Source organism: Dermacentor silvarum, chromosome 3, assembly GCF_013339745.2.
Source record: "Dermacentor silvarum isolate Dsil-2018 chromosome 3, BIME_Dsil_1.4, whole genome shotgun sequence".
Taxonomy (NCBI): Eukaryota; Metazoa; Arthropoda; class Arachnida; order Ixodida; family Ixodidae; genus Dermacentor; species Dermacentor silvarum.
The window spans coordinates 184,330,559-184,355,465 of NC_051156.1; the positions used below are offsets into that span (position 1 = coordinate 184,330,559).

Genomic DNA, 24,907 nt, shown 5'->3' on the forward strand with positions numbered 1-24,907 from the left:
CAAAGTCGGGCACGACTCAAGACGCTTCAAAGCTACGAATGCGGGTTCCTTGTGTGCGCCTCGCAGCTAATAAGGATGCGTACCGTGCTTCGCCGTCGCGCCACTGATTATCTTCCGCTGACTTAATTGCGAACGCCTGTGGTTAATTATCCCTCTCTAAATAGTCGCTCGATTGTTTGAGGTCACGTACATCCGCCCTCGAATGACAAACGACGCACTGAGTAATTTGAGAGATAACTCGATGATAGAGAAGGACAACTCGACGTTCATTCCGCCCGCGCATTGTGAATGGAGGGTCCGACCGCTGCACGATCAGTTCATTGTCGAACAATGGTGATTACCGTGCTCACCGAGATAGTAGTTGCACGCATGTAATGGATGTGCGATGGCACAGCGCTCGCTGAAACCTTAATGGAAGTCGTGGATGAAAGGAGAGAAACACGGTACGGATTCAAGAGTAGCGTGGCTTGGAAGCAACGGTTAAATAAGAAGACGGCAAGGTTTTAAATAGATGCCCATTCGTTAGTTCGTTTCCTGCTTCTCTTTCTGTACGCCACCCACATATATCTTGTATGACATGACTTCGCTCTCTCTCCCTCTATCTCTGTTTCCTTACCTTACGGTTATTAAACAACTTTTTCTTTCTGCAAACGTTTTTACCAATATGATTGTTGTAAATAGAATTCAAGAAACGTACCTGACCGGCGCTATGATTTCGGTACACTGTAAATAGCCTATATAAATAGTCAAAATCAACCCGAAGTCATGTGCCTTGAGGCCTCTCTAATATGGGGAAGTTGTTGAGTTTTGACAATCAACGCCTTTGTCTTTCCTTACTTTTAGAAATTGAAGGATGCCATTATTCGAGAGACATGGAACGTATTGATCCAGTGTTAAACTCAATTTTTCCGCTTGCCAAAAATTTTATCTATCGTGAGTGAGAATAGCCTATGTATGTTTAAGGTGGGGGCCGTACGCTCAAGTCACCACTTGATGTTAGTCTCCGAGAACTTGATGGAGTCGTCTGTGCGGAGAACAGCGGTATTCCAGTAGCCCTGTCAGCAGAGGAGCGACTTCCACGGTAATCGCGAGACCACAACACACGCAGAATTCACACGTGCGGTGACGTACAGTTCAGCGATCTTTCACACTTGTTTACCACATGACCCTCGATATTGTTTTTGTTTTTTGTCAATGGCGAGCCGTGTCTTTCGCTGCGCAGTGCGCACCTACATCGCGCGTCATTAGCGCCAGGAAGACAATTGACGGAATACCAGACAAGGCTGCAAAACAAGGCTCGCGGCGTTATATACCATTTGAAATAAGCATGAGGCGCGCGCCCTGTCCTTTCTCGGGCGCGCGCTTGCGCGCGACGATCGAGTTTCCCCCGGGAAACGCGACACGTGACCGGCGCCGGCAGTGACGTCACGCGCGCCCGAAATTGATCGAACATCCCGGGCCTGGAAGGAAGAAAGGAAGGAAGGAAACAAAGGAAGGGTAAATGAAATAAAGACCCGCAAGGAAACGAGGTTCCGGGTTTTCCCGGACTGGGCATTCGCGGAGAGGGCAGCGTTCGCCCGAACATCGCGACGCCGTCTCCGCCGCCCTGCAAGTGCAGCCTCCTGGGGAAGCCAGCCGTCCATTCACGGTACCGTTAACCGCATTACTGTACTACACGAGCAGACGAAGGGCGTGTGCTCGCTGTACGCGCACACGTGGAGCACGCATCTTTTCTTTTTCGCTTCCTGATTTTTTTTTTTTTTTTTCACCGCCGAAGCTTGCATGCACGATCTCGCGGTAGATAGACGGTGCATGCGCGCACTCCTCTGGTTTGAGTTGCGGATGCCTACAGTACGTGATCTTCGCCGCCGGTTTCTTTTTTTTACGAGGTGGTCTAGTACGTATATTACCGGTCGCTTGTGGTGGGGCTCCTTGAAAGTGTGCGAGACCGTAAATGTGCCAGCTTTATGGTCGTGCGCGAAATAGCTGCGAGCGGGCTGCAGGGGCAGCTGTGTGTAAACGCCCGACTCTGTTCGCTGGTTCCAGAAACCCCCCTAGCTCTTCCTCTTTATCCGGTCTGCACGCTCTACAACCTGCCGGACTCTCCGCTCGTTTACGCTGCGAAGTTGATGCGTTCATATAGCCCGCTGTGCTTCCTTGAAAACTGGTCTTACGGATTTTTTTTTTTTTCAACCTGGAGTTTCGCAATGACCGTGTTATTTTTGGCTGGGTTAGCAATTTTGTCGGAAGTTCTTGAGCTGTTGCCCTAAGAGGCTGCAGCTCGTGTTCTGTCGCTGAAAAAATTAGAATGAAACCTTTCGTTTCACGTAATTCAGTTCGTGGCAGACTGAATTATGAGCGTAATGGTGTAATTATTGTATGGATCGACGGCCGTCGCCTTCTGAGGCGAATTCCGAGAGGATATATAAACAGCCGCATCCCGGATTATTAGGTCTCCTTGTACGACGGCGCATTGATTTTTTTCGACTTCTGTGACCCAGTTCCTCAGGCTCTGCGTTTACGCATTGATTCTCTACCCTGGCGGATTGCTTCTTGAAGTTCTTTATTAAACAAACAAATATATATATATATATATATATATATATATATATATTTCTTTCTGAGCTTCGGCCTTTGTTCGTGTGCAAGCAGTTCGAACACTAGCAGTATCCGCCACTGTGCTAATTGTTGGGGTCTGTACAGTTATTCAAATGTACTGCCATGTTGTTCTTGTTGATACGATTTTGGTCCGGGTTGCCAGCATTCACAAATAACATTCAACACTAAAACTCTCCAGAGGCTGCTACAGAAACATTCAAACATATGTGCGTCAGCTGAGCGACAGATACTTATCTAGCTCCTTGCGGAAGATTTATTTATTTATTTATTTATTTATTTATTTATTTATTTATTTATTTATTTATTTATTTATTTATTTATTTATTTATTTATTTATTTATTTATTTATTTATTTATTTATTTATTCCACAAGTGCCCCAATTAGGGGTATTACACGAGGGCTGGGACTTTTATGAAAGGGAACAATCTTCAATGCACTAGCTTATTGATATTATAACATGATAGCCCACTATTAAGAAACACTACACTGCGACAATAACAGTAACATTTACTTTATAACAAGTACCAATGTATGCTTGGCATATCACTGTCGGGCATCAATCTCCCAGATCCGTTCGACATTTCGTACTCGCTTTAGCAGCGAGTGTTATATAGCGCGTATGTGCCGGCAACATTTTATAAGATCACACAGACTTGTTTAGCACCGCCAAACCAAATTTAGTAGTTGTAAGTGGCTGGCTTTAAGTGAAAATATTGAGGCAGAAATGTAATTCTTGTTGGCCGCTTTAATAACTGTAACTTATCAGCTGGAACCTGAACGGTGGCCAGTAGAGGGGCATATGAAAAAAAGGGATGTAAAAGAAATGGGAGGAGGATGCGCAATGTATAGAAAAAGGCTATTTACAATTTTGCAGAGCAATTGAGCGAAGGAAGTGTGGCCCCCGAGATCTGCGCGCGCCGGGTCGCGCCACTGTCCACTTTCGGATGCCATGAAGGCGTGTTTCGTCAATGCACACATCACATGGTGTGTGTGTGTGTGTGTGTGTGTGTGTGTGTGTGTGTGTGTGTGTGTGTGTGTGTGTGTGTGTGTGTGTGTGTGTGTGTGTGTGTGTGTGTGTGTGTGTGTGTGTGTGTGTGTGTGTGTGTAAAAAAAAAAAAGAGAGAGAGAGAGAACCCCACACACCCGCGTCGCAAGGACTATAAATAGGGACGCGCTCGAAAACAGCGAACTCACCTTCGTTTTTGCGGATGGTAGAACGTAGCTTTGAAGAGAGGTCTAATGCCACAAGCTGATGCGCGCAGTGTGTGCACTTAAGTCGCTTGGATGTGCCTGCGTGACACCCTGGAGTAAAAAAGGGGTTTTGCTGCTGTTGGAACATGTGTCACAAGTAGACGTCACGGGATATTAAGCGCATATTTTTGCGGTTGTTGTTACCGTGTATTGCTTTCGATCATTGAATGGACGTCTTTTGGACGAGGAGTTTACCGTATACACGGGGTATAAAAACAGCGCTTGTTTTTCTTATTTATGTGGAGTAAAATGCATCCCACTTTCTTCGTTCGCCACGTGCTTGCTTCGCTGCAATCACCTGGCGAAGGTGCACAAAGGGAAGTTTTATTCTACAATCCTCTCGAAAAAAAAAGTCCCACAGGCCCCATTTCCAATAATCCGATATGAAACGTGGGGGACCCATATAAAAACCCGTATTCCCATATATCATGTGAAGGAAGTCCCATATGATTATACGAACATATGAGGATACCATATAAAAACTAGTATGTTCTCGTTTATTATATACGGGCATCCCTAATAAAGCCCCGTGTGTTCCCATATGTCATATCATGCGCAAGTTCCATATGAGCACATGGGGATCCCATATGGTCGTATGTCGGACATGCCCTACCTAAAATATAGATTTACATACTGTGGTGCGTGACACCACGTCTGAGTACACTGTCTTTTGAAAAAAAAAAAAGTTCTCTAAAATATATGTTCGTAGAAATGAAATGCGTTAGCATTGGATCCAATGGCCGCTTCGGCGGGGGACTTAAGAAAAGTTCGTACAACTGAATAGTTCGTTTAACTGACGTTCGTTCAAGTGGTATTATACTTAGTTCCAAGAAATTGTTGCCTAACCAAACAGCATATTCTTTGGACGCGTCGCACACTAGCCTTACGCAACCTCCGTAGTTGCTTCGGGTGTTTGCGGGAAACTTGTCTAAATTTCTCTTCTATACTCGTATGAGTCTTAAAGTGGCAACAAAGGTGTTCAATCATTTTAGTGCAAGCGTATTTCCTTTAACCTAGCATCAACGTTGTCACAAAGCTCTGGATTATGTGATTGATATCGTGGCCAGTAAGTGATCCAATAATTATGCAGCTCCAACGCGCTTGTTGCGAAACTTTAGTGGAGCGGTAAATTGAATGTCATACAACTAAATATGAGATGCATACAATTGTGTTCATTTTCGTGCTATGCAGCGTGTAATCGCATGCAGTGTAATATGCAACGTGTAATTTCATGCTATGTAATTTCACTCTATGCAGTATGTATATACAATCGCATGCAAAAGAAAGCTGGCACCGTCTAGCGAATCCCGGGTAATAAGAACTTAAAAGTCGTGCGCATTCATCTCAATATAAACGAGGTGCTATTACTGCTGTGACTACACTTGTACCTACATTGTATAAGAAAAAGAAAATATTATGGAGGTCACCGGTAGCAAAATTAAGCGTCACCATTTTAGGGCCATTCCGCGGTTGCAGAGAAAGTTGCATCCTCGCCTGGCTTCGAACAACGTGTAAGGTTACCATAGACGGGACAGTCATAACGACAAGTCATAGCAATGGACCATAAAGAAGTTGAAAAACAAATCACTGCAAAATCCAAGCGGGGGAACAAGTGTACCGCGGTTAACGGTGGCGCGCGCCGACGTCCCGCTTCATTGGGCCTTTATATAACTCTTTTGTTAATGCTGCCCGCACTGTAAACCCGTTCGGTTTGCCTCGCTCTCCGAAAAAAAAAAAGAAAAAGAAAGAAAGAGAGAGAGAACATCAGCTATTATTCTTGGTGTTCAAGATCGAACTGCAAAGGGCTTCCGTCCTTTTGCAACTACAGTCTTTGCCGGCGCCGTAATATATATCTGCCAAGGTTTCGACTGTTCCTGTCGAAAACACAGCGGGTGTATAGCCCTCTTCCTATTCACGGCCTTCTCTAGTCGCCACTGCGTGTCAGCGCAACGATCGGATATATAGGCCGAACGTGTATAAATTGTTTCGATCGAGGTTACGAGAAAGCTGCAGCGTGTCTGCAACATGTATACGCGATATTGAGCAACGCCCTTCGTATATATACGCTTGTTCGTTTGGCCTTGCGTTCACGTATTCTTTATTCTTTCTTTCTGCAGCAAGACGAGAATTTCGTGGTTGCCGCCCTCTTCTGCGCCGTCGAAGAAGGAAACTACGCCGGCCTGGAGGAGCTCTTCTCGATGTCCCACATCAACCCCAATCAAAGCAATAAGGTGCGTGGAGTGGCCGCTGTCTTCGTGGAAAAGTCTGAGCGGTCAGCATGAACACAGCGCGATTTCCATGCGGCGGTTGCGCTAAGTTAAGCCGGAACCGCATGCCGCGATTTCAGGCGCGATTGACGCGAGCATGGTGAGACGCGCGCGTCATTTTGACGCGTGCCCAGCAGGATCCATAACGAAATCGCACCGCCGCGTGCTACTACTCGGAGCAGAAAAAAAAAAAAAAAAAAAAAAAAAAGCCACCCGCCTCGCGCGGCGCGTCCGCCAGTCAGAGTTCAGAGTGCAGTCAGGTGTCAATTTGGTGATTTAGTTTTGCCACCAGATGGCCCTGCTCTCCGCGCATCTCGGCGGAACCTCTTTGGCGCAACTTTTTCTTTTTCGTTTTTTTTTTTTTTTTTTTTTTTTTTTGTCGGCAGAACTGGCGTGCGCGTCGAAGGAAACACGTGCTACACGCGTTCGTTCGCGCATCGTGTTGATCCAAAATGGACAAAGCAATTTCCTAAATGTAGCAATCGCCTCCGCTGCTCGGTAGTATGCCGCCAACACTCCATTTTCTACGTGAAGTTTGTAAACTAGAGTCTTTGTAAACACTCTATTGTAAATAAGCAGCGGCCGCTCAGCATGCGGAAGGTACATAGTCGCAGTTTCGCACACAATCTTGCTGTTTGAAACGAAGCTTGATAAATAAACTTTGGGAAAAAAAAATGTCGCTGTCTAAATTGCACGAAAATTGTTTTTATTGCAGTGTTCTGTAACTTTTAAGGGCATATTATATATGCGGTAACAGAGACAATTCATGTCTTTGGGAGTTATGTTGTCTGGCAACCGGGAAAACGCGGCGCTACAGTAGAGTGACTAGGTCACTCTAGCTACAGTGCCTAGAATATACTTTATTCTACGTTCTAGGCACTGTAGCGGCGCGAGAACGCCGCACCGCACCCGCACGTCGGCGGCAACGCGGGCGTTCGCCGCGCGTCCGTCGCGTCGCCACGCATTTTTCGCTCGCGAGAAACGCGCCATGCGGTTCGAGCCCCCGTGCGGTGTCAAACGCCTCCGCGCGTACGACGCACGCATAGGCTGAATAAAAACGTCAAGCTAGATTACTCCTTCAACGCTGTCTTCATTCTTACGGCACAAAGCGATGGCCTTCCGTCCGCCCAGGCGGCGTAGAAACGCGTCACGGCGCCAACAGCGACCACAGCATCTAAACTTTCAGACACCGCCAAGCTTTCGCGCGAGAGCGCGTGCTTCTGATGAAAACTGCGCGTGCACGTGCTATGAGACGTGGCGCACGCGCCACTCGTCTCAATGGCCTACTGGCGTTGACACGAGAGGTATGCAAGGAGGTTTAAAAAAAGAAAAATTATAACCTCCTTGGAGGTATGCATGCAGTTGTGGCCTAATGGTTAGAGCATTGGGCGGTTGTGCTGGGCGACCGAGGTTCGATCTCTCCGTTGGACGCGTAATTTTTTTTTCTGTATGACCTATTTGGCAAGACAGCAGCAGAAGCCATGACCAACAAAGTCCGGAAAGGCCCGCTAAGAAAGCTTCAAAGTTAGACTTATCGTTTTTTTAGATTGGACGTTTCCATGGTGCCACTCAGATTTCTCATTTCTGAACTTCGCTCCATGGTCTTGCTCAGAAAGTTCAGAAATTAGAAATGTGAGTGACGTCATCGGCACCACGCTTTCGGTGCAACCTTCATAAATGGGAACTGTGACTTCCATTTTTTTTTTCTGCTAATAAACCACCTTTCTGCACCAGGCGAGAACCGCAATTCTCAAAAGGGAATTTTCGAATATCGCGCTACTTCCACAAATTGCATGAACTTTCTTTTTATTATTCTTTTCCCAGACTTGAGACTCAATTGCTCACAGATTGTGTACGGATTGAATTTCTAATTGTTTAATCCAGTGAAATCTTTGATTTATTTGTTAAGCAATAAACTAGTCTATTCAAACTGGATCTGTCAAACTTTGACCTCGCAGGTAGCAGAGGCAGGATTTTCGAAGTCACATTGTCACCCAGCTTTCAGTTTTGTTGTTTTGTAGTGTACTGTGCTCCTGTTTTTCTGTGAAAGACACTTATTTGGCATTTCAACAGCGTTATCTGCCATCCTATATATAGCTTTTGTCTTTTATTTACTGTTCCTCCAACTACCGATGACGGCAGATCATTAGCTGTAGTGATATTCGTCTTTAGATGTAAACTCTGGGTTCATTACTCCATATTATATTTTATCGGAGAAAGATAATCCAGTTCACATTTAAGGCAAAATATTGCCATGTATAAAAGCCTTAGGCTGTCAATTATGCGTGGGAATTATGCAACTTACATGTTTTATTGTGCAGTCACAGATTCAATTTTTGGTGCGAAATAATGCAATGAGTGTACAAGTACAGTTTTGCTCATCACATTCCCTGTTTTCCTTCAAGACAAAAATTTGGTGAAGCTAAAGATTTTCCCCCAATAAAAGCTATTCGAGGGGCTTTGAAAATTGGCTGTGAAATTTATTGCATTTTTTCACATCATTACAACAATTACTAAGCACCTAATACTTGCTTGTAATTATTGCATTGCTGGTTGAAAACTGTTTTCACAACATTTGCAGTTTATATAGAGTCGCTCAATTGCATGTGGCTGGTAGGTGTGTGAATGGCGGATGCCACAGTATGATAGCACTGTCTGAAACGAACTTATCTACACATCTTATTGATATAATAGCAATCCTGCGATAATAAGTATTCCTTCAGATCCGGTGTTTAATAAATTAAAAGAAGTGCAGGCGCACGGCCTTCATCAAGAAGTGGTGAACTTTTATGTAAACAGCCTCTGGAAGGTGTCTTTCATCACTAAACCCGCCCTTAAGCAAAGGGGGAAGAACGAAAAAAAAAAAAAGAAGGAATAAGAAATCACTGAATTTTTTACAATGTAGCCATTGAAAAGAAGAGAAAAGGTGTTGTTTTAGATAAAACAGAGAGAATGTTCAATGTTTATGAAGGAAAAAGAACATTCCAAACCATTCCCATACAATTTGTTATACAGTTAAATATTATGACTATAAAGTCGCACCTGACTCGGAAATGACTTCATTTTATATGATGTTCGTTATAAGCATATTTATTTATTTATTTATTTATTTATTTATTTATTTATTTATTTATTTATTTATTTACAGTTTATTTAGTTAACAAATTTGTTACATGCTGATACCAGCTAGGAATACTTTAGATGGGCTTCGTTATATTCGTGTTATATTGGGGTTCAATCGTTATAATTTTGTTGCTTAAATCCCACCTTTTAGCTATCTTCCTTACTTGTTTGTGAGGACTACATGCCAAATTCTCTCGTTTCGCAGCATGGGGAGACAGCCGTCCACATCGCTTCAGGCTTGGCTCAGCTGCACATACTGAAGCTGCTGCATTCAAAGGGAGCCAACCTGAAGCTTGCAGACAGTGTAAGTGGCTACTGATCGAGTGTCATGTGCAAGAAAGACTTGCATAGCTCTTTGTGGGGTTCATCACAGAGTGGATGGCATCCATGTGTGTCTGCACACTGTTATCACTAGACTGTTTCACAATAAATACATTTATCATCCCGCCACTACTGGCGAGCTATTGATCTGTGTAAGAGCTTAATTTGCATGTTTGACTAGTGACTTGGAAAAGTTAACAATGTAAAAAAGAACAGTAAAAGGCGGACAACACCGACTGCACAAGTTCTTGTCTGATGTTTTGTTTGTGCCTTTTTGCAGTCTTTTAATTTCTTAATTGTAGTAAACCATTCCATTTGTAAACTTCTTTGCATTGGTTTTACTCAACAAAAGATCAAACAAAACATAGACGTTTTGCCATTTAAAGCGCATTTATTTCAAAACGCATTTTTTTTTTCGAAAAATTGATTTTTTTTAGGATTTAGCATATTCGAGCTCCCTGTCTATTCAAGAATATTTAGCAAAAATAATTATGTTGTTATCTGAACCCGTTGAAAAGTTATGCCCATTTTTTCAACCCCACCTAGACGCATCCGAAAGCGAAACTAAAGGTTTCTGATTCCATAGCATTTACTATCTTGTCATAAATGTCTCTTCGTATACATATTACGTAATGCTAATTTGTTTAAGTGCGTTCTAAAGCTTTGGGAAGCATTTTGTGGGACATTATGTTTTCGATTTATTTAGAAATTTCCACAAGAGGGCTGTGGGGCGCTACGGCACTCTTGTTTACATTGCGCGCGTTTGATTTGGTTTTCGTCTGCATTATCGGGGGTGCCATCTGTGCTTTCTCGTACGCCATTTAGAGCTCGTGGATTTAGTTCTAGCCGTTTTAGCCTTTCAGGGATAAAGTTATAGTACTCCATGAAATATGGCAAAGTACAGGACGAAAAGGAAGCGCCAACGCAGTGACTGTCGCCGTGTGAGAAAGGCAGCATGTGAGTCTGCTGAAAACGCAATATGGGCCAGGAAAGTAATAATAATAATAATAATAATAATAATAATAATAATAATAATAATAATAATAATAATAATAATAATAATAATAATAATAAATGCGTGCTTCAGCTCGCTCAAAAGGTGTTCGTATTGCTTCCAAGGAGGGCCGGGCCTAAGCTATGAGCCTGGTGGATCTTATATATATTGAATGTTTTTTAAATTACATTGACATTCGGTTCCAATCTTTAAAGCCATTTTTCTCCAACCTTGATTTTTTGCATCCTACAGTTACGCGAACAGTGATAACTTACCTTCTAATAAATATTTTCGCATAATAATGTTGTGTGCTATTTCTTTATATATGGAACTGTGCATTCAAGCTGAATGACTGAAAACGAGCAGTAACTTTTTATACTATGGCAAATTGTGTGAAGAACAAACCTGCCGGAAATCAACTTCATCAGTCTTTTTGTGATAACGCACTTTAGCTTAGAGGTGTGGTGATTGTGGTAGTTAGATGCACAGGTTATTGTCCTCGTTACGTACCTGCCAAGTCGCGTTTGAATCGTACCTACCATTTTGTAGTTATGGCTGTTCGCGCAACATGTATATATTGGCACATTTTGATTTATATACATTTTTTTTGTTTACATTTCTAGCAATTTCATCATTTTAAGTTTCAAACTACCTAACCTTTACAGGCCAAAAATATAATTGTAACTTTTGGACTAGAATTGTAAAATTTTTTCTTGAAGGTGGTGACCTACCTTATGCAGGTGGTATCATGAGTACACTAAAAGAGCGAATACATCCTGCTTATCTACAAAGCAGCCGTAAACATCCGGTGGAAGGTCACAGTTAGAATTGCACATAGACTGATTGCAACAGGTAAACCATGATTAAACTAACTTTCTTAGGCTCCACAGTTTCTCCCGTGCCAACGCTGTCGCATTATCAAAATCAAACACGTTTCTGTTAGTCCAGCAGTGAGTCGCAGATGCTTATGGCTGCTTCATAGACAAGTAGGATGTATTCGCTTTTTTAGGCCATTTGTGCATTGATGATGCCACCTGTATAGGTGGCAAAATGTCTGTGTTTTGTTTGATCTTTCGTTGAGTAAAACCATTGCAAAGAAGTTTACAAGTATGAGTTCCCCTCACTTACGGAGAATTTTTAGCGCTTACTTGCAGCGGCATTGTTCAATGCACATCTATTCTTTCAAAAAATTGTTACTAACACATTCATAGTAGCACCTCACCTGCTTGAGCAGCCCTACTGCCTACTGTGTATGTAGAAAAAAAAAATCAGAATAAGAAGGAAAAGAATGTGGTACAAGCAAATTTTAGAGGGCCTCGAAGAGCAACTTGAATGAGTCTGAATTCATTGCAGTTAGTCTGGAGTCATTCCTTGCAGTGCCCCCTTTTGTCCTCGTGTATGCTCTGGAATGCTAAACCAATCAAGCACTTGGCATCAATGCCACCTTGATAGATGAATCCTAAAAGCATTGTTACTAATGCTGTGATTAACAGCGGTCTAACGTCTAACAAGGAATGTTGCCCTAGTCAACATTTCAAAAAAGGGGACTTGACTTTGTCAGGGCTGCAAAAGCATTGGCCTCCAGCGACATCCCTTGTTTGACCAGTGTTAATCACATAAAGCCTCCATCTTCCTTTGATCTTCTGTGTTGTTTGGATTACTACGAGCACATTGTTTTAACTGACACCTTTCCCTTGACTCTCGCCAGCATGGGGACAGTGCCATGTACTGGGCAGCGCGGCAGGGCCACACAGACGTGATCCAGTATCTATGGGAGAATGGAGTCTCAGTTGACTGCCAGAACAAGTCGGGTGAGACTGCCCTGCATGTCGCCGCCCGCTACGGTCACCACCCAGCAGTCAAGCTTCTTTGCTCATTTGGTGCCAATATTAACGTGGCTGATGAGGTAAGTGATAGTTCTCTCCTCGCTTTAACAATGGTGCATTTTTGTGTGCGTAATCTATGTATGTGTGCATAATGTATATATGCACTGCCTTATGTTACTGGTGTATATTAACTGTTCATGTTGACATTTTTCTGTATACATAGAACTGTTAGATTAGATTAGCGTTCTTTTTTTCCCACCCATTTTTCAATACCTGCTCGAGTAAAACACCATTGTAATTACTATTAGTATGTGAAAACTATTGTCTGAATTGTATGTGGGAGTGAGGACCGTTATTAGGCATGTGTGCTGTTAGTTCTTGCTTCCCCTTGAACTTTCAAGAAAGTAAGATTACTGATCAATCAATCAATGTGCACCAAATATGACAGAGCTAGTCAGATGATGATTGAATGCATCGCAAGCAGAGTTAAGGATACCTTATTTATCGAAACTCTGGTTGCGATAACTATATTGCTATATGCACAGTGTTATGCACGCAGTGAATGATGTGAATGAGAGCTGAATGAAATGAAAGAGTGACTGATTGGAATGAAATGTTTAATTGAGTAAATCTGTAGTTTGAAAGCGACTGAAAGCTTTAATTAGGTAACAAAATAACGAGCTGTGATGCATTTATTGCTGATCATGGTGGCTCATTCGCAAGAGGAGGCAACCAAAAAGTGTCTTGAAGTTGCATTCTAGGCACTAAATGGTTGTAGATGGGCACTAAATTTCACTGAAATGACCACACCATGGCATAATTTTTGGATTTTTATTTTCTCATAAAAGAAAAATACTTTTCTCATTTGTTGGGAAGGGTCACCAGCAGCTATCTTGTCCTTAGCTCTGATATTGAGTAAGGCACAGAAGGTCATATACTCATTATTATAGTACTGTTTTCTAAAGGTGTGAATGCTGTCTTCGACGTGATTAGCCCCATGATGTGCCGCCAGCAACAGATATCCTGCAATAAAACCTTGACACAGCGCACATCTCGATGAGCTTTGGCAAAGGATCTTGTTTTGACTGGAGCTCACTGCACTTTCTTTCTTTCTTTCTTTCTTTCTTGTTTTTTTTTCTGAAAAATTGAGCTCGTGCACCATCCCCAATGTCTGACTTGAGTTTGACTGTGTTGGAAGAGAGCTTTCCACTTATCATCAGAGCAGGAGGTCATGCAAGTACTGTATTACTGTGCTTTTTGTGATCCACGAGCTTGCGTGAGCACGTGGTGTTAGATACATTAAGATACATGAAGTTTCTCGAATGTGAGGCCGGAATTCCTCATAAGATGCCGCTGTCCTGTGGAGCAGCCTACATATTCTAGATGGGCAAGTGCCGCAACAAAAGACTTCAGGAGCACAATAACTTGTTCAAACATGTGGCAGCTGCTGACGGAAACCTCGCTCTTCGTTGCTCAACGTGATAATGTACCACAAACTTGACAAACACGACAGACGTGGCATGTAGCAATGATAGGCTAAGGTGAAACATTCTAGAACCATACAATATGTTTTTAGGAAAGCATGGCCATTGCATAAGGCTACCCTCTGATAGCTCTTACGAATAGGCAAGTCTCTGTGCTGGGTTGCCAGCAACATCTGGAGCATGTGCACGCTAGCGCAATCGCTTCCGCAAGTGGAAGTCATGGGAATATGTTAGGCAATTTTATTGCATGTGTATAATTTCACATTTTGTATACAAGAATTTGTCTTTCATCGTATTGTGGTCTTTTTTTTTTTTTAGTCATCTGTGCATGGTATTCTGTGCATAGGAGCTTTTTTTGTTCCCATGCATCTACTTCCCGCAGGTTTCTTCATGAAATAAACCCGTCAAAGCATTTCTTCTGTTTATGTTTGTTTTCCCCATTGTCTCGTTCACCTAAACCTAAGCAGCACTATTTTGTGCCAATATATAGAGAAATTAATTTTGCGCAGTGTTCACTGGCCTAATTAGGCAATTTATTACTGTCAATGACAGGTGCTGCACAATTTAACTCCAGGTTGTTCAGCTTTTGTTAAATGCTAAATTACAGTTTTTAATTTGTTGGCTGAACTGATAAATTCAAAATTGAATGATTTCGTTTGTGTGCATTATGCCTTCCAGGATGCATTGCACTGTTGTCTGCTGCACAGAACACTGTTGATTATTTTCGCACATTTTGTCTTGCTACAGCATGGAGACACGGCGTTGCATATCGCAGCATGGCATGGGTTTCCAACAATTATGCATGTTCTGTGTGAAGCAGGGGCCCACACGCACCTTCGGAACAAGGTTTGATACCATGGTTGATTTCTTTAATTTGGATTTCAGCAATTTTTGTCGCTGCTCTATGTTTCGTGCATGGCTTTACGCTTCGTGGTGTATGCCCTGTGTATAAAGTGAACAAATGTTACGAATGTACAGATCTTAAAGGAGCTTGCAAAATGTTTTATAAAAGGGGTGGTGACATTTTTATTTTGGGGGGCATCTTCTAATGGATCCTTTCCGAGAAATATTTCTCGAAATGTGTCTTGTAGGAGCAGTGTTATCAGCATTGAAATGTTGGTCCTGTGTGTGTGTGTGTGTGTGTGTGTGTGTGGAAAACTTTATTGAAGAATGGAGAAAGTACTGTAAAGGAAAATGCTGCCTAAGAGTGAGGTCTTTGGTTTAATGAATCCTTTCCAAACAAAGTTTCTTGAAATGTGCCTTGTATGAGCAGTGTTATCGGCACTGAAATGTTGCTCCTGTAATTGGCTATAGAAACTTGTACAAAAGGCGTTGTTAGTGCATGTTTCTCTCATGTCTAGAATGGAAACTGCAAACTTTTAAAGGGACACGAAAGAGCAACACTAAATATGTTTGGACTGATGAGATATACCTCCAAGGCTCTGTTTGCTTACATTTGATGCAAAGTGGTTGAGCACTAGCAGAGGCAATGATGGTTGAACTTTCTCCACTTTTCGCACTTAAACACCAGCAGCAATATGTCATTGTGACGTCACAAATTTTAAACTGTATTTTTACATATTTTGGCTGTTTTTCTGTCCAAGAAAATTGTCAAGAGTTGTTATCCATGGCATCATGGTAGACTCTAGCACGGGAACGCCAAGGGGGCGTTGCAGCCGGCCTGGCTATTGCTTTTCCATCTTCTCTGCGTTACCAAGCCCCCACTCACATTAAGGCTGGCAGTTATGGTAAACCAGAAGTGTAATCTTTTACTCCAGTTTATGTTAATATTATGAGGATGGGTATGCACAGATGAAGACGATGACGAATTGCACAGTTAGCGCTCACCCCTCCACCATTTGTAAGATGACGCCTGGTACGAAGGCAGAGCCCTTGTATTTCAACGCAGCCGCCAGCCAGCCAGCGAGCACCAGCCCGACAAACAATGATGATGATTATGAGGATGGGTATAGGTATACACAGAAGAAGACGATGATGAACTGCTACAGTTAGCCCTCACAATATATTTCTCTTAGTGCCTCTGTAAGGATGCCACTTTGCTTATTGTCAGTGCTTGTACCCATCTTACCCTTCTTCATTCTCATCTTCTTGTGCACTGTAGTGGTCACCTCAACTTATTGTCAAACTTACAAATGCATTGCAAACATTGAAATGAAATACTAGTATGATCAAATGCAGGACGAGTTGATAATTTGGTAGGAGGTCGAAATTGAATGGTGTTGCCATGTTAAGATGATACATTACAGTTGTTTCTGTGTATCGTTAATGCGTCGGTGGCTTTTAAAATGTGTTGTTTATTACATGAAAAGAAAAAATTACCACCACTCATTTTCTACAATGACTTGCTTTTATTGTTACGTGGACCTTAGTTAAAAGGAAAACGTGCATTATTTTGCAACAGGAAGGCGAAACTCCAATCCACACAGCATCTGCAAGAGGTCATCTTGAAAGTGTTCGTTGCCTTCTTGAAGCTGGCGCTGACCCCGACCTTTTAGATAAGGTTGGTACATGTACCTGACTACCTGAAGTGGTTGTTATGCACTGTCAGGTTTTTTTCTCGATGCATGTGCTCTTGCGAAGCCGTATCATCTGCAGCTGGTGACACATCTGCATATATTCTATCCCTGCGAGCTTGAGTTGTGCAGATGTATACTGCACATTCAAGGCTGTGCGCTTCGCTCATTGTGTTATTTTACTATCAAGTCTTATCTTCAGCAATGCTGCTATAGATATGCAGGCCGATATTATTCCACTGCACGCAGCAGGGTGCCCACAATATTACATTAAAGATCACTCTACCTCCCAGGACTGTTTCTTTCGAGGCCCCCCCTGTTATGTCCAGCCTTTGACAACATCGACGCCAGCCAGTGGACAATTTTTTACAAGCATCAGTTGCTCCCAAGGGAAGCTCGTGCACGCATGTACACACCTCTAACATTCTAGCAAACGGGGAAGCCATACCTTTGTCTGCTACCAGGAGCTCTGCAGCCTTTTAGTCAGGTTCCAATATATTTGAAGGATTGCCATGAGTGTACAACACCATAATTGTACCATAATTAAGTGTATCATATGTATGCAGTAAGAAAGGAGCAATGTGCAGTACATGTTGCTATCTTCAACGCCCCGCCTGAGAGGAAACATTGTGTGGAGGATGAATGGGAAAAGTAAACATTACATTCTTTATATCCTTGTTATTACTAGTGCTTTTCAAAATATCTGCGCTAATATATTCATGGAAAGGCATCACACTCACATCAAGTGGGTTCTCACTTTTGAAGAAGAAGTGTTGCAGAAGAGCTCCCTTGAGGTGCTTCTCAGCCAAATCTAGTTGTATTACAAGAATACAGTGCTAGCATTGTATGTACACATTGGCCCTTTTGCAGTATCTTGAGGCAATTGCAATTCCTTTTGCCAATTGTGCAGCTATAGGAGGCTGGCTGTTATGCATAGATTTGTTAAATATGTATATTGTAATTCTTTTAAAGTTTTTAATGCAACTTTTTTTAGTGCACCCTTCACTGTCTAATTGCCTTTATTGTATTCAGTGATTTGTGCATTCATTTTGTGCATTTGTGTTATGGCACTGCGGCATTGTTGAGATGCTAATTCACCATAAACAAGTGCCTGTCCTGGGGCACTGGTTTGTGACTTGCAAGTCTGAATCCCATTCAATGGTACAAGTATTCATAATTTCATTTCTTGGAGGTTGACTATCCGTGAGGAAGATTTGAATGAGACGCTGCAGCCTGGCTAAGTCTAAGACCTCGTTTGAGTGTGCCTGTAAGCATTCCAAGCTCAAAAGCAATGCAGACACCACTGCCTGTTCACTGTCTTCACTTTCCTCTTGTCCCTTTTGCAGCATGGTTGCACAGCCCTTCACTTGGCTTTGAGGAGGCATCATGTCTCTGTAGCTCTGCTCCTCCTTCACAATGGCTGCCAAACTGACGTTGTTGACAATGTAAGTAAGCTTAGTTTGGTCATCCTCGCACCTCTTGAACAATCTGTGAACTCCATCTAATGGTGTTTTCAACACGCCTGAAATTTGGCACATTTCGGTTTGAATCTAGCCTGACCTCCACTAGGGTCCTGATAGTATCGTATTTTCAATGTACACTAAACCTTTGTTGTAACGAAATTTAAAAATATTTATTTGAAGTTTTTTTGTGGTCCCAAGGGGAGTGCGTCCATTTGGATTGAATTATGTGAAGTGCAGTAGTACAATAGTACAGGGCTCCACTTAGTATGAAGTACAAAGCAGGAAATCTGCACCAGACTGCTCTGTGCAGCATACAGATGACCATTTGCACTTGTTCAGATGGAGTGAAGTGCTTGAAGCTCGAAGCTGCCCAGGCAAAGATCGCTTTGAAGGTAACCATTTGTTGGCAGCTTCTTGGGATGAACTGCATCATGTGGTGATATCCAACAGACATTTATCAGCAGATTTTTACCACTGTTAGGTTGCCACTATTGAGTGCAGCTTTGTTTCAATGTACAATTAACGAGCTCCCACGCTGTTCGAGTGTACGTCCTGTGTTTATATGACACTCTTATAGCTCCTCCTATTTTGATAAAATACCACTGACAATGAGGTCAATTTCCTGTCTTGATAACTTCATTGTAGTAAAGGTTTACTGTATTTCTAGATTTATTAACTTTATGTGCTGTTAGCTGAACAAAAAAAAGGAGGTATCATGGAAGCAAGCAGAGTGTGTATTGTGATGGCAAGAAAGAAGCAATAAAATTAGTTTCTGCAGAATCTTGAAGTCTTCCTTTGAACTGACTATGAGCTCCATATACCATGTAAGATCGGTCACAGTATGCCGAGATTGCAATCATAAATGTTTAAGGAGTGAACTAAGGTGGTTTCATTGTCCACCATGGTAAAGAAAGAGGCTGAGAGCTCCTTCTTTTCTTAATTACAGTTGCAACTCTTGCAATTTTCAATCTTTCAGTCCCCTTTCTTTGATGTAATTGTGAGAATTGCCACATAGAGATGTAGGCTGAGGAGAATGCCATATTTTTCTAGTGAGGCATTAATGAACTGAGTGTAAAAACATGTTAACTAAATATCTACAATTATATGCATTCTAGGGATGAAAAAACAGGCAGAGGAGACAAGCTAGACTAAATTTTGCATGTTAAAGAACCCCAGATGGTCAAAATTAATCTAGAGCCCTCCACTATGGCGTGCCTTATAATCAGTACTGGTTTTGGCACGTAAAACCCTAGTAAGAAGAAAAGAAAGAAGAACAAGACCAAATTTCCAAAGAAATAATGACTGGAACAGTGTTTATGTAAATTGCTTGCAACTGAACTAAAAAACTGCAAGACTCTTTACGTTTGAAAGCAAAGGAGATGCATTGTTAGTAGCCAAGGGGTATCCATGTTTCTTCTGGTAATTAAATGTGTTTACACAAGCACTTCATCATGCATTAATGCCATTTACAATGTGTTGGGCCTTTATTACAATGTTTAAAGACCACTCATTCAGCTGGCAAGTGTTTCAAGTTTATATTGCATTACATGAGGAATCTGGCTGCACAAATAAGGAAATATGCCTTTGCACTGTTGTACATAGTATTCTAGTGCTTGCAACGCTGGACTTTCCTCTGCAAAGTATGTGAAAAATGGTGCATCTCACTGTATCTGCCTTTCGACTGTAGTGCACAGTGTTTCATTGCTTGCAACTCCAGGTTCTAGTCCTCTGTGAGAGATGTGCAAAGTGGTGCTCTAATTCCATCGTGACACTTTTTTGGGGCTGCAACACATGCTTCCACTAGCAGGCTGCCATTTAATTCAACAAAACCGCTGTGGTGCAGTGATTAGAGCAGCTGATATGTGTAAACAGAAAGTCATGAGTTTGAATCTTGCTTGGAAACAAGGAATCTTTGTTCTCTCATTAGCATCTTTCATTACAGACATCATTAGTGATGATTTATCACTCATTTTGTGATTTTATAAATGGCTGGCAGGGGCAGTATAAATGGCTGACACCATTAAAAGACAGCTCTTGTTTCCTGGCTCAAAAGACTCACTAAGCTTGTTTATTATTGTCACTGTAAAATTACCTGCGATACATTAGTGGTGAAGGTCGAGGTATCTCCCCTTTAGGCCTCTGTCACTTTCTGTCACTGCAGAACTCCTTTTTATCAATCATGTTATTATTGGTCTTGTTATCATTGATGCTGTTTTGAACTACAGACTTTAAAGCATTTCATGGTGACATTAGGGATGAAACAGTACATGAATGAAAGTTGAGGATTTTTGCAAGATTTATTTACAAGAGCAATTGCAGCGCTGACCAATGTAGCTGACTGCTCAAGCAAGGGCCCTTTTGTTGTTTGCTTCGTCGGGTGACGGTGCTCTTCTTTGAAGAGACGCACAAAGAACACATGTACACTTTCCATCAATATGAAAAGGAACACTTCATCTGTGTTCAAACAGCAATTCTTGCAAATGCGCGAGTCAGAACCTCACTTACTGCTACATATTTGCTATGTTGTTCTCTTGTTGAAGAATCCCACTCATGGAACTTTTCCTTGCTACAAGCACGCACAACAAAAATTACCGGCTTCGAACACAAATTCACTGTTCCAATTCATATTGGCAGAGGGCGTACATAGCAATATGCAGCCTCTTTCCCACTGTCTTACAGGATATATATCTTAGTGCTGTCATTGCTTTCTTTTCACTTGTTAGCTACTTGCGTGCCATATTATACATGGCTGCCACCTCTCGTTGTTTTGCAGCATGGAGAGACTGCAATCCATGTGGCTGCTCGGGATGGCCTGCTGTCCGTAGCCCAGACACTGTGTGCCTTCGGGTGTAAAGTTGACGTGCCAAACAAGGTACGATAGCTTTTATTTTAATGTAAAGCATTATTAGGATCAACCTCTGGGTTGCTCCATAAATCCAGCTCGGTAGCTGCAATCACAGCCTCAATAACTGATGAAAAGAATACTTGCCTGATAATGGGTCCGCTAGGGTGGCACCTCGATGCTCTGTCAGTAAGGCCGCAGAAGCATGCTCAGCTCAATAAAATAACAACCTTACTGTTTCTTTGCTCATTGCAACTAGCACTTTGAGACAGCATGTGACATGGTACCTCTTTGGGATTGGCCCAATTTGGCCCAGATCGTTAGTTGGTTTTATGGCGCTAGCACCTAGCGACATTATGTTTCTCAAGGAACACACCGAAAGTCGGCCTCAGACAACCAGAAGTTAAGGTGTCTCCGAAACTGTGAGAATAATAAAAACCCATCTAAAAGGAAGTAATGGTTCAAGTTAAGAGTTGTATAGGATAGATATGATATGGGAGCATAACTGCTTTAGCCAAACTGCAAGAGGATTTTGGTTTTGGGTATTTTGTGGTTGGGGGTATTGTGAAGGAATAAGGTAGAGTATGTATTGCTGCTGGCATTGAGATGTAGCTAACTGTAATCAAGATTTTAGTGCACTTTTCTAGAATACCTGCATTCTATATGCTGTTTGACACATAAGTTTAGTTCACGAAAGGGCCAATTAACCGTCAGGTCTTTCTCATCATTATGATGATGAACTATCATCATCAGAAATGGCTCGAGTGTCGTCGTCTTCTTCCACAGCTGGCTCCTTGGCTCCCCTCGGTACAACCGCGCAAACGCGCTCATGCCACTGCTCACACGTTTGTCATCGTTGTCTTCTTTCACAGCCGGTTCCGTTGCCACTCATCATTCCAGCATAGAATTTCACTTCTCTTCTGTCGTCGTAATGCGGAGGCCGCGTTTACGGGAGTATGAGCCATTGCTTAAGGGGGTATGAGCCATTCATTGTTCGTGTCCCAACGCAGTGCTTTGCCGGCGTGTTAGGGCACGTCTTCAGGTTGCTCCTCTGGGTGTGGTAGAAGAAGGACGTGAGTTCACCTAAGGTCCAGGGGCTAGCGCCAATAAAGAACTTAAATGGAACGTTAAGGTCGCCTAAAGTTTTTTCTCGACATATGGCTCATACCTACTGTGAGGAATTGGCTAAGAATCAGATGACATTAGAAAAAAGAATTAGTCGAGTACATGAACAAGAATAATTAAATATTTTGCGAAAAATTAAAGTAAAAGTAAAGTAACGAAGATGTCTGAAGGATTCAGCAAGGACATAGGTCTTGAATTAAGCAGAAATCCCTCATCTTCAGCGGTGCATTGTGCGTGCTAATGTTTGTTTGTGCTTCCTACACTCCAGGTTGTATTAGGCCTTCCCTGAATCACAGCTTTCGTGCCGTGCCTGTGAAACCAATTGTAGGCAGGTGTTTAAGAGTGATGTCAAGCATTCCCTCCCTCATCTCCATCATATTACACAGCAGATGATGTGTCTAGCTCAGCGCCATGCGGGTGTGTGGGGTGTTTTCTCGTCCTCATTCTACTGATGTTTCGTGAATTGTGTTTGACATGGTGTTGCGTGTTTTACAAGACATGGCATTGATGAGGTTCATGCCACGATTGTGCTGTATAGGACCCAGTGCTTAGAGTATATCCTTAAGTCTGCTTCTGATGACTCTGTATCCAGTCCCAGCAGCTGAAGTACACACCAAAGAAAATGTTAAAACATTTCATCACATGCGTTGGGTGGAAAATGCTTCACATTAACTGAGGTTCTCATGATGTCTAGGAACCAGACAATATATTTATTTTTACATGAGCACTATGAATCGTTCATGAAATTTTGTAGGTGTAATATCAAGAAAACTTGGTTTCACCCAAATATCCTCAGCCACAAGCACCATCTTAGCCATTTTGGCATTTGTTTTGAAAAATTCGAAGTTAGAAAACAGAAGCTAGAATTCAAGGTTACAGAATAAATTGCTGGGCTCATGTTTCACCACTAACATTGTGTAAAAAAAATATTTCCAAGCACAAGTTGCACATTGATATCTAATCATCATTCACACAAATTCAAATATTTTGATGGCATTATAGCTCCTTATGGCATGTTGTAGGAGGAGTATGTTGGTGGAAGGGTTGCTTACTGATTTAAATCTATATTTCTTTTCTAGGCTGGGCTGTATCCTCTACACCTGGCTGCGAAAAATGGCCACACAGAGATTGTGCGCTGTCTGTGCCTTGCTGGGTGCAATGTCGATCAAAAGAACAGGGTATGTTCACCTTGTGAAGATAAAAATTAACAGTGTCAGGCTCAAGGACCTGCACATTCAAATCGTATGCATTGCTGATGTCTTGAATTATTGCTCCCGTGTAAGTTCTGAGTGGCTCTTTCATGATTAATTTCACAATACAGATTCCAAACTTGTGTTACAGTTTATTCAATGCTAAAACATCACTGCTGTCACGTGAATAATCAGTGTGCTTAAAGCGCTCCATCATTGATAGTCACCTGGCACTCTGCATTACTGTTATTTAATGCCAATATACACTTTCCGAAAATAGACATAAAAAAGCACCATGTGCACTATAGTCGGGTACCACTTAAGAAGGCAGGAGAGGGGGCCGCCCAGATGACTGAATCGCGGCAGCCGATTGCCTCCGCAACTAAAGAAATACTGACGCGACTCGGTTCGAAGCACGGGCTGCCATGTTCTCCGTCGGCGGGGTTGCCGGTTGTCCGGTTCATGATGTCAGTCTAGAGTGCACGCCATTGGTGGCGGCTTGTGTGCATCCGCCTTTGGGCAAAGCCGCTGCTTTCTAAAGTTGTACCCGACTATACTATATTGGAGGCAAAATTAAGACTGCACATGTGTAAATATACTTGACCGCAAAAATATATACTGTAGGTCACAAGAGTTCACGGGACACGGGGATTTGTAGAAAAAGCTGGGTCCCGCAAAGTCAGAACATGTAGATTCAAATTCAACGTTTCAATTTTTTTTAGCTTTTGTGGCTTACACATTGATTCATTGAATTAGAAGTGCCATGCTTTTACAGTGTAGGAATTAACATTTGTCATAGAACCTGTGCCCTGTAAACTTTTGTTCACTACTGTACGTATGTTACAACTGAGCCATGTTAAAATTAAGTAAACATGGTAAAGTATTCATAGAAGTGCACTGTTCTATCCCGTAATAAAGGTATTTTGTGTTTCGATTGCATCCCTGCATTTATTGTATAAAAGGTAATCATGGATCACCACCAACTAGCTGGAATGCACACATGGTTGAGCTATATTGCACTTCTGAGGAGGAGGAAACAACTTGACTTTATTAATTTGGCTAAAACAAAGGCTATTGAAATGTTGTTGTATTCTTTAGCTGCACTAGCACACTATAGGGAAAGTGCATGTGCTATATTACTTCAAACTCCTAGTCTTGGCAGTCACAACATTGTTTCAACATTGTCACAACGTTTCAATATGTGTTCACAGGATGGAATACCAGCAGAAATCACTGCCCTCGCTCAAGGCCACAGTTCTATAGGTGACCTGCTGAATCGACTTAGGAATGTAAGTGATATATAGTGTGCCTTTTACAGCAAAGCTGTTAAGAAGAATTATGCAGCAGTTTTCGTGTGGCCACAGGTGAAAGCTCGGCATGCAGCTACATCATCGGTGTCAAATGTCAGTCAAAGAATTGCCAGCTGCGCAGCCTGTGTCAGAGCCCCGAATTTGCTTTGACATGTAATTATCAATGGTTATCAAATAATAAAAGTTACCTTGTGTACACCTCACTCGAATACACAATGACTTTGTACAATTTATTTTAGCCAGTAATCCGTAATTTTTGTTTCTCACGACACATTTTAACGGCTTCATGTTGGAGGTCAGCTAGGAGGGGCCCAAACTGACAAGCATTTTGTGGGTATTGCTCCTGCGCCTTTGGCTAAGGTCAGTTATAGTATCTGTTCTTATGAATACGTTTTTTCAAGAATGATTAAAAAAAAAGCATGCAAGTCTCTGTACAAAGCTCGGATATAGTGAAGCGCTTGCAAAGTCTTGGGTAGATTTGAGGTGGCGGTGAAAGCGGCCAAGATCGAGGTTGCAGGTTCGATACCGGCCACGGCGGCAGAATTTCAGTGGGGGTG

The 24,907-nt window shown here is 42.2% G+C and overlaps 1 protein-coding gene across 4 annotated transcripts in view; it reads left to right on the plus strand.

Annotated features, from left to right (window-relative positions):
- LOC119446229 (death-associated protein kinase 1-like) overlaps positions 1-24,907 on the plus strand; it is a 140,710-nt gene that overhangs the window by 94,708 nt on the left and 21,095 nt on the right. For 3 of the 4 annotated variants that reach the window (XM_037710595.2, XM_049664015.1, XM_037710594.2), the window contains exons 2-10: positions 5,989-6,102; positions 9,467-9,565; positions 12,285-12,482; positions 14,634-14,732; positions 16,309-16,407; positions 17,767-17,865; positions 20,657-20,755; positions 22,930-23,028; positions 24,252-24,329. In XM_037710595.2, the coding sequence (XP_037566523.1) occupies positions 5,989-6,102; positions 9,467-9,565; positions 12,285-12,482; positions 14,634-14,732; positions 16,309-16,407; positions 17,767-17,865; positions 20,657-20,755; positions 22,930-23,028; positions 24,252-24,329 (984 nt within the window). The remainder of the gene's footprint in view (positions 1-5,988; positions 6,103-9,466; positions 9,566-12,284; positions 12,483-14,633; positions 14,733-16,308; positions 16,408-17,766; positions 17,866-20,656; positions 20,756-22,929; positions 23,029-24,251; positions 24,330-24,907) is intronic. The other variant, XM_049664014.1, reaches the window with a different exon arrangement.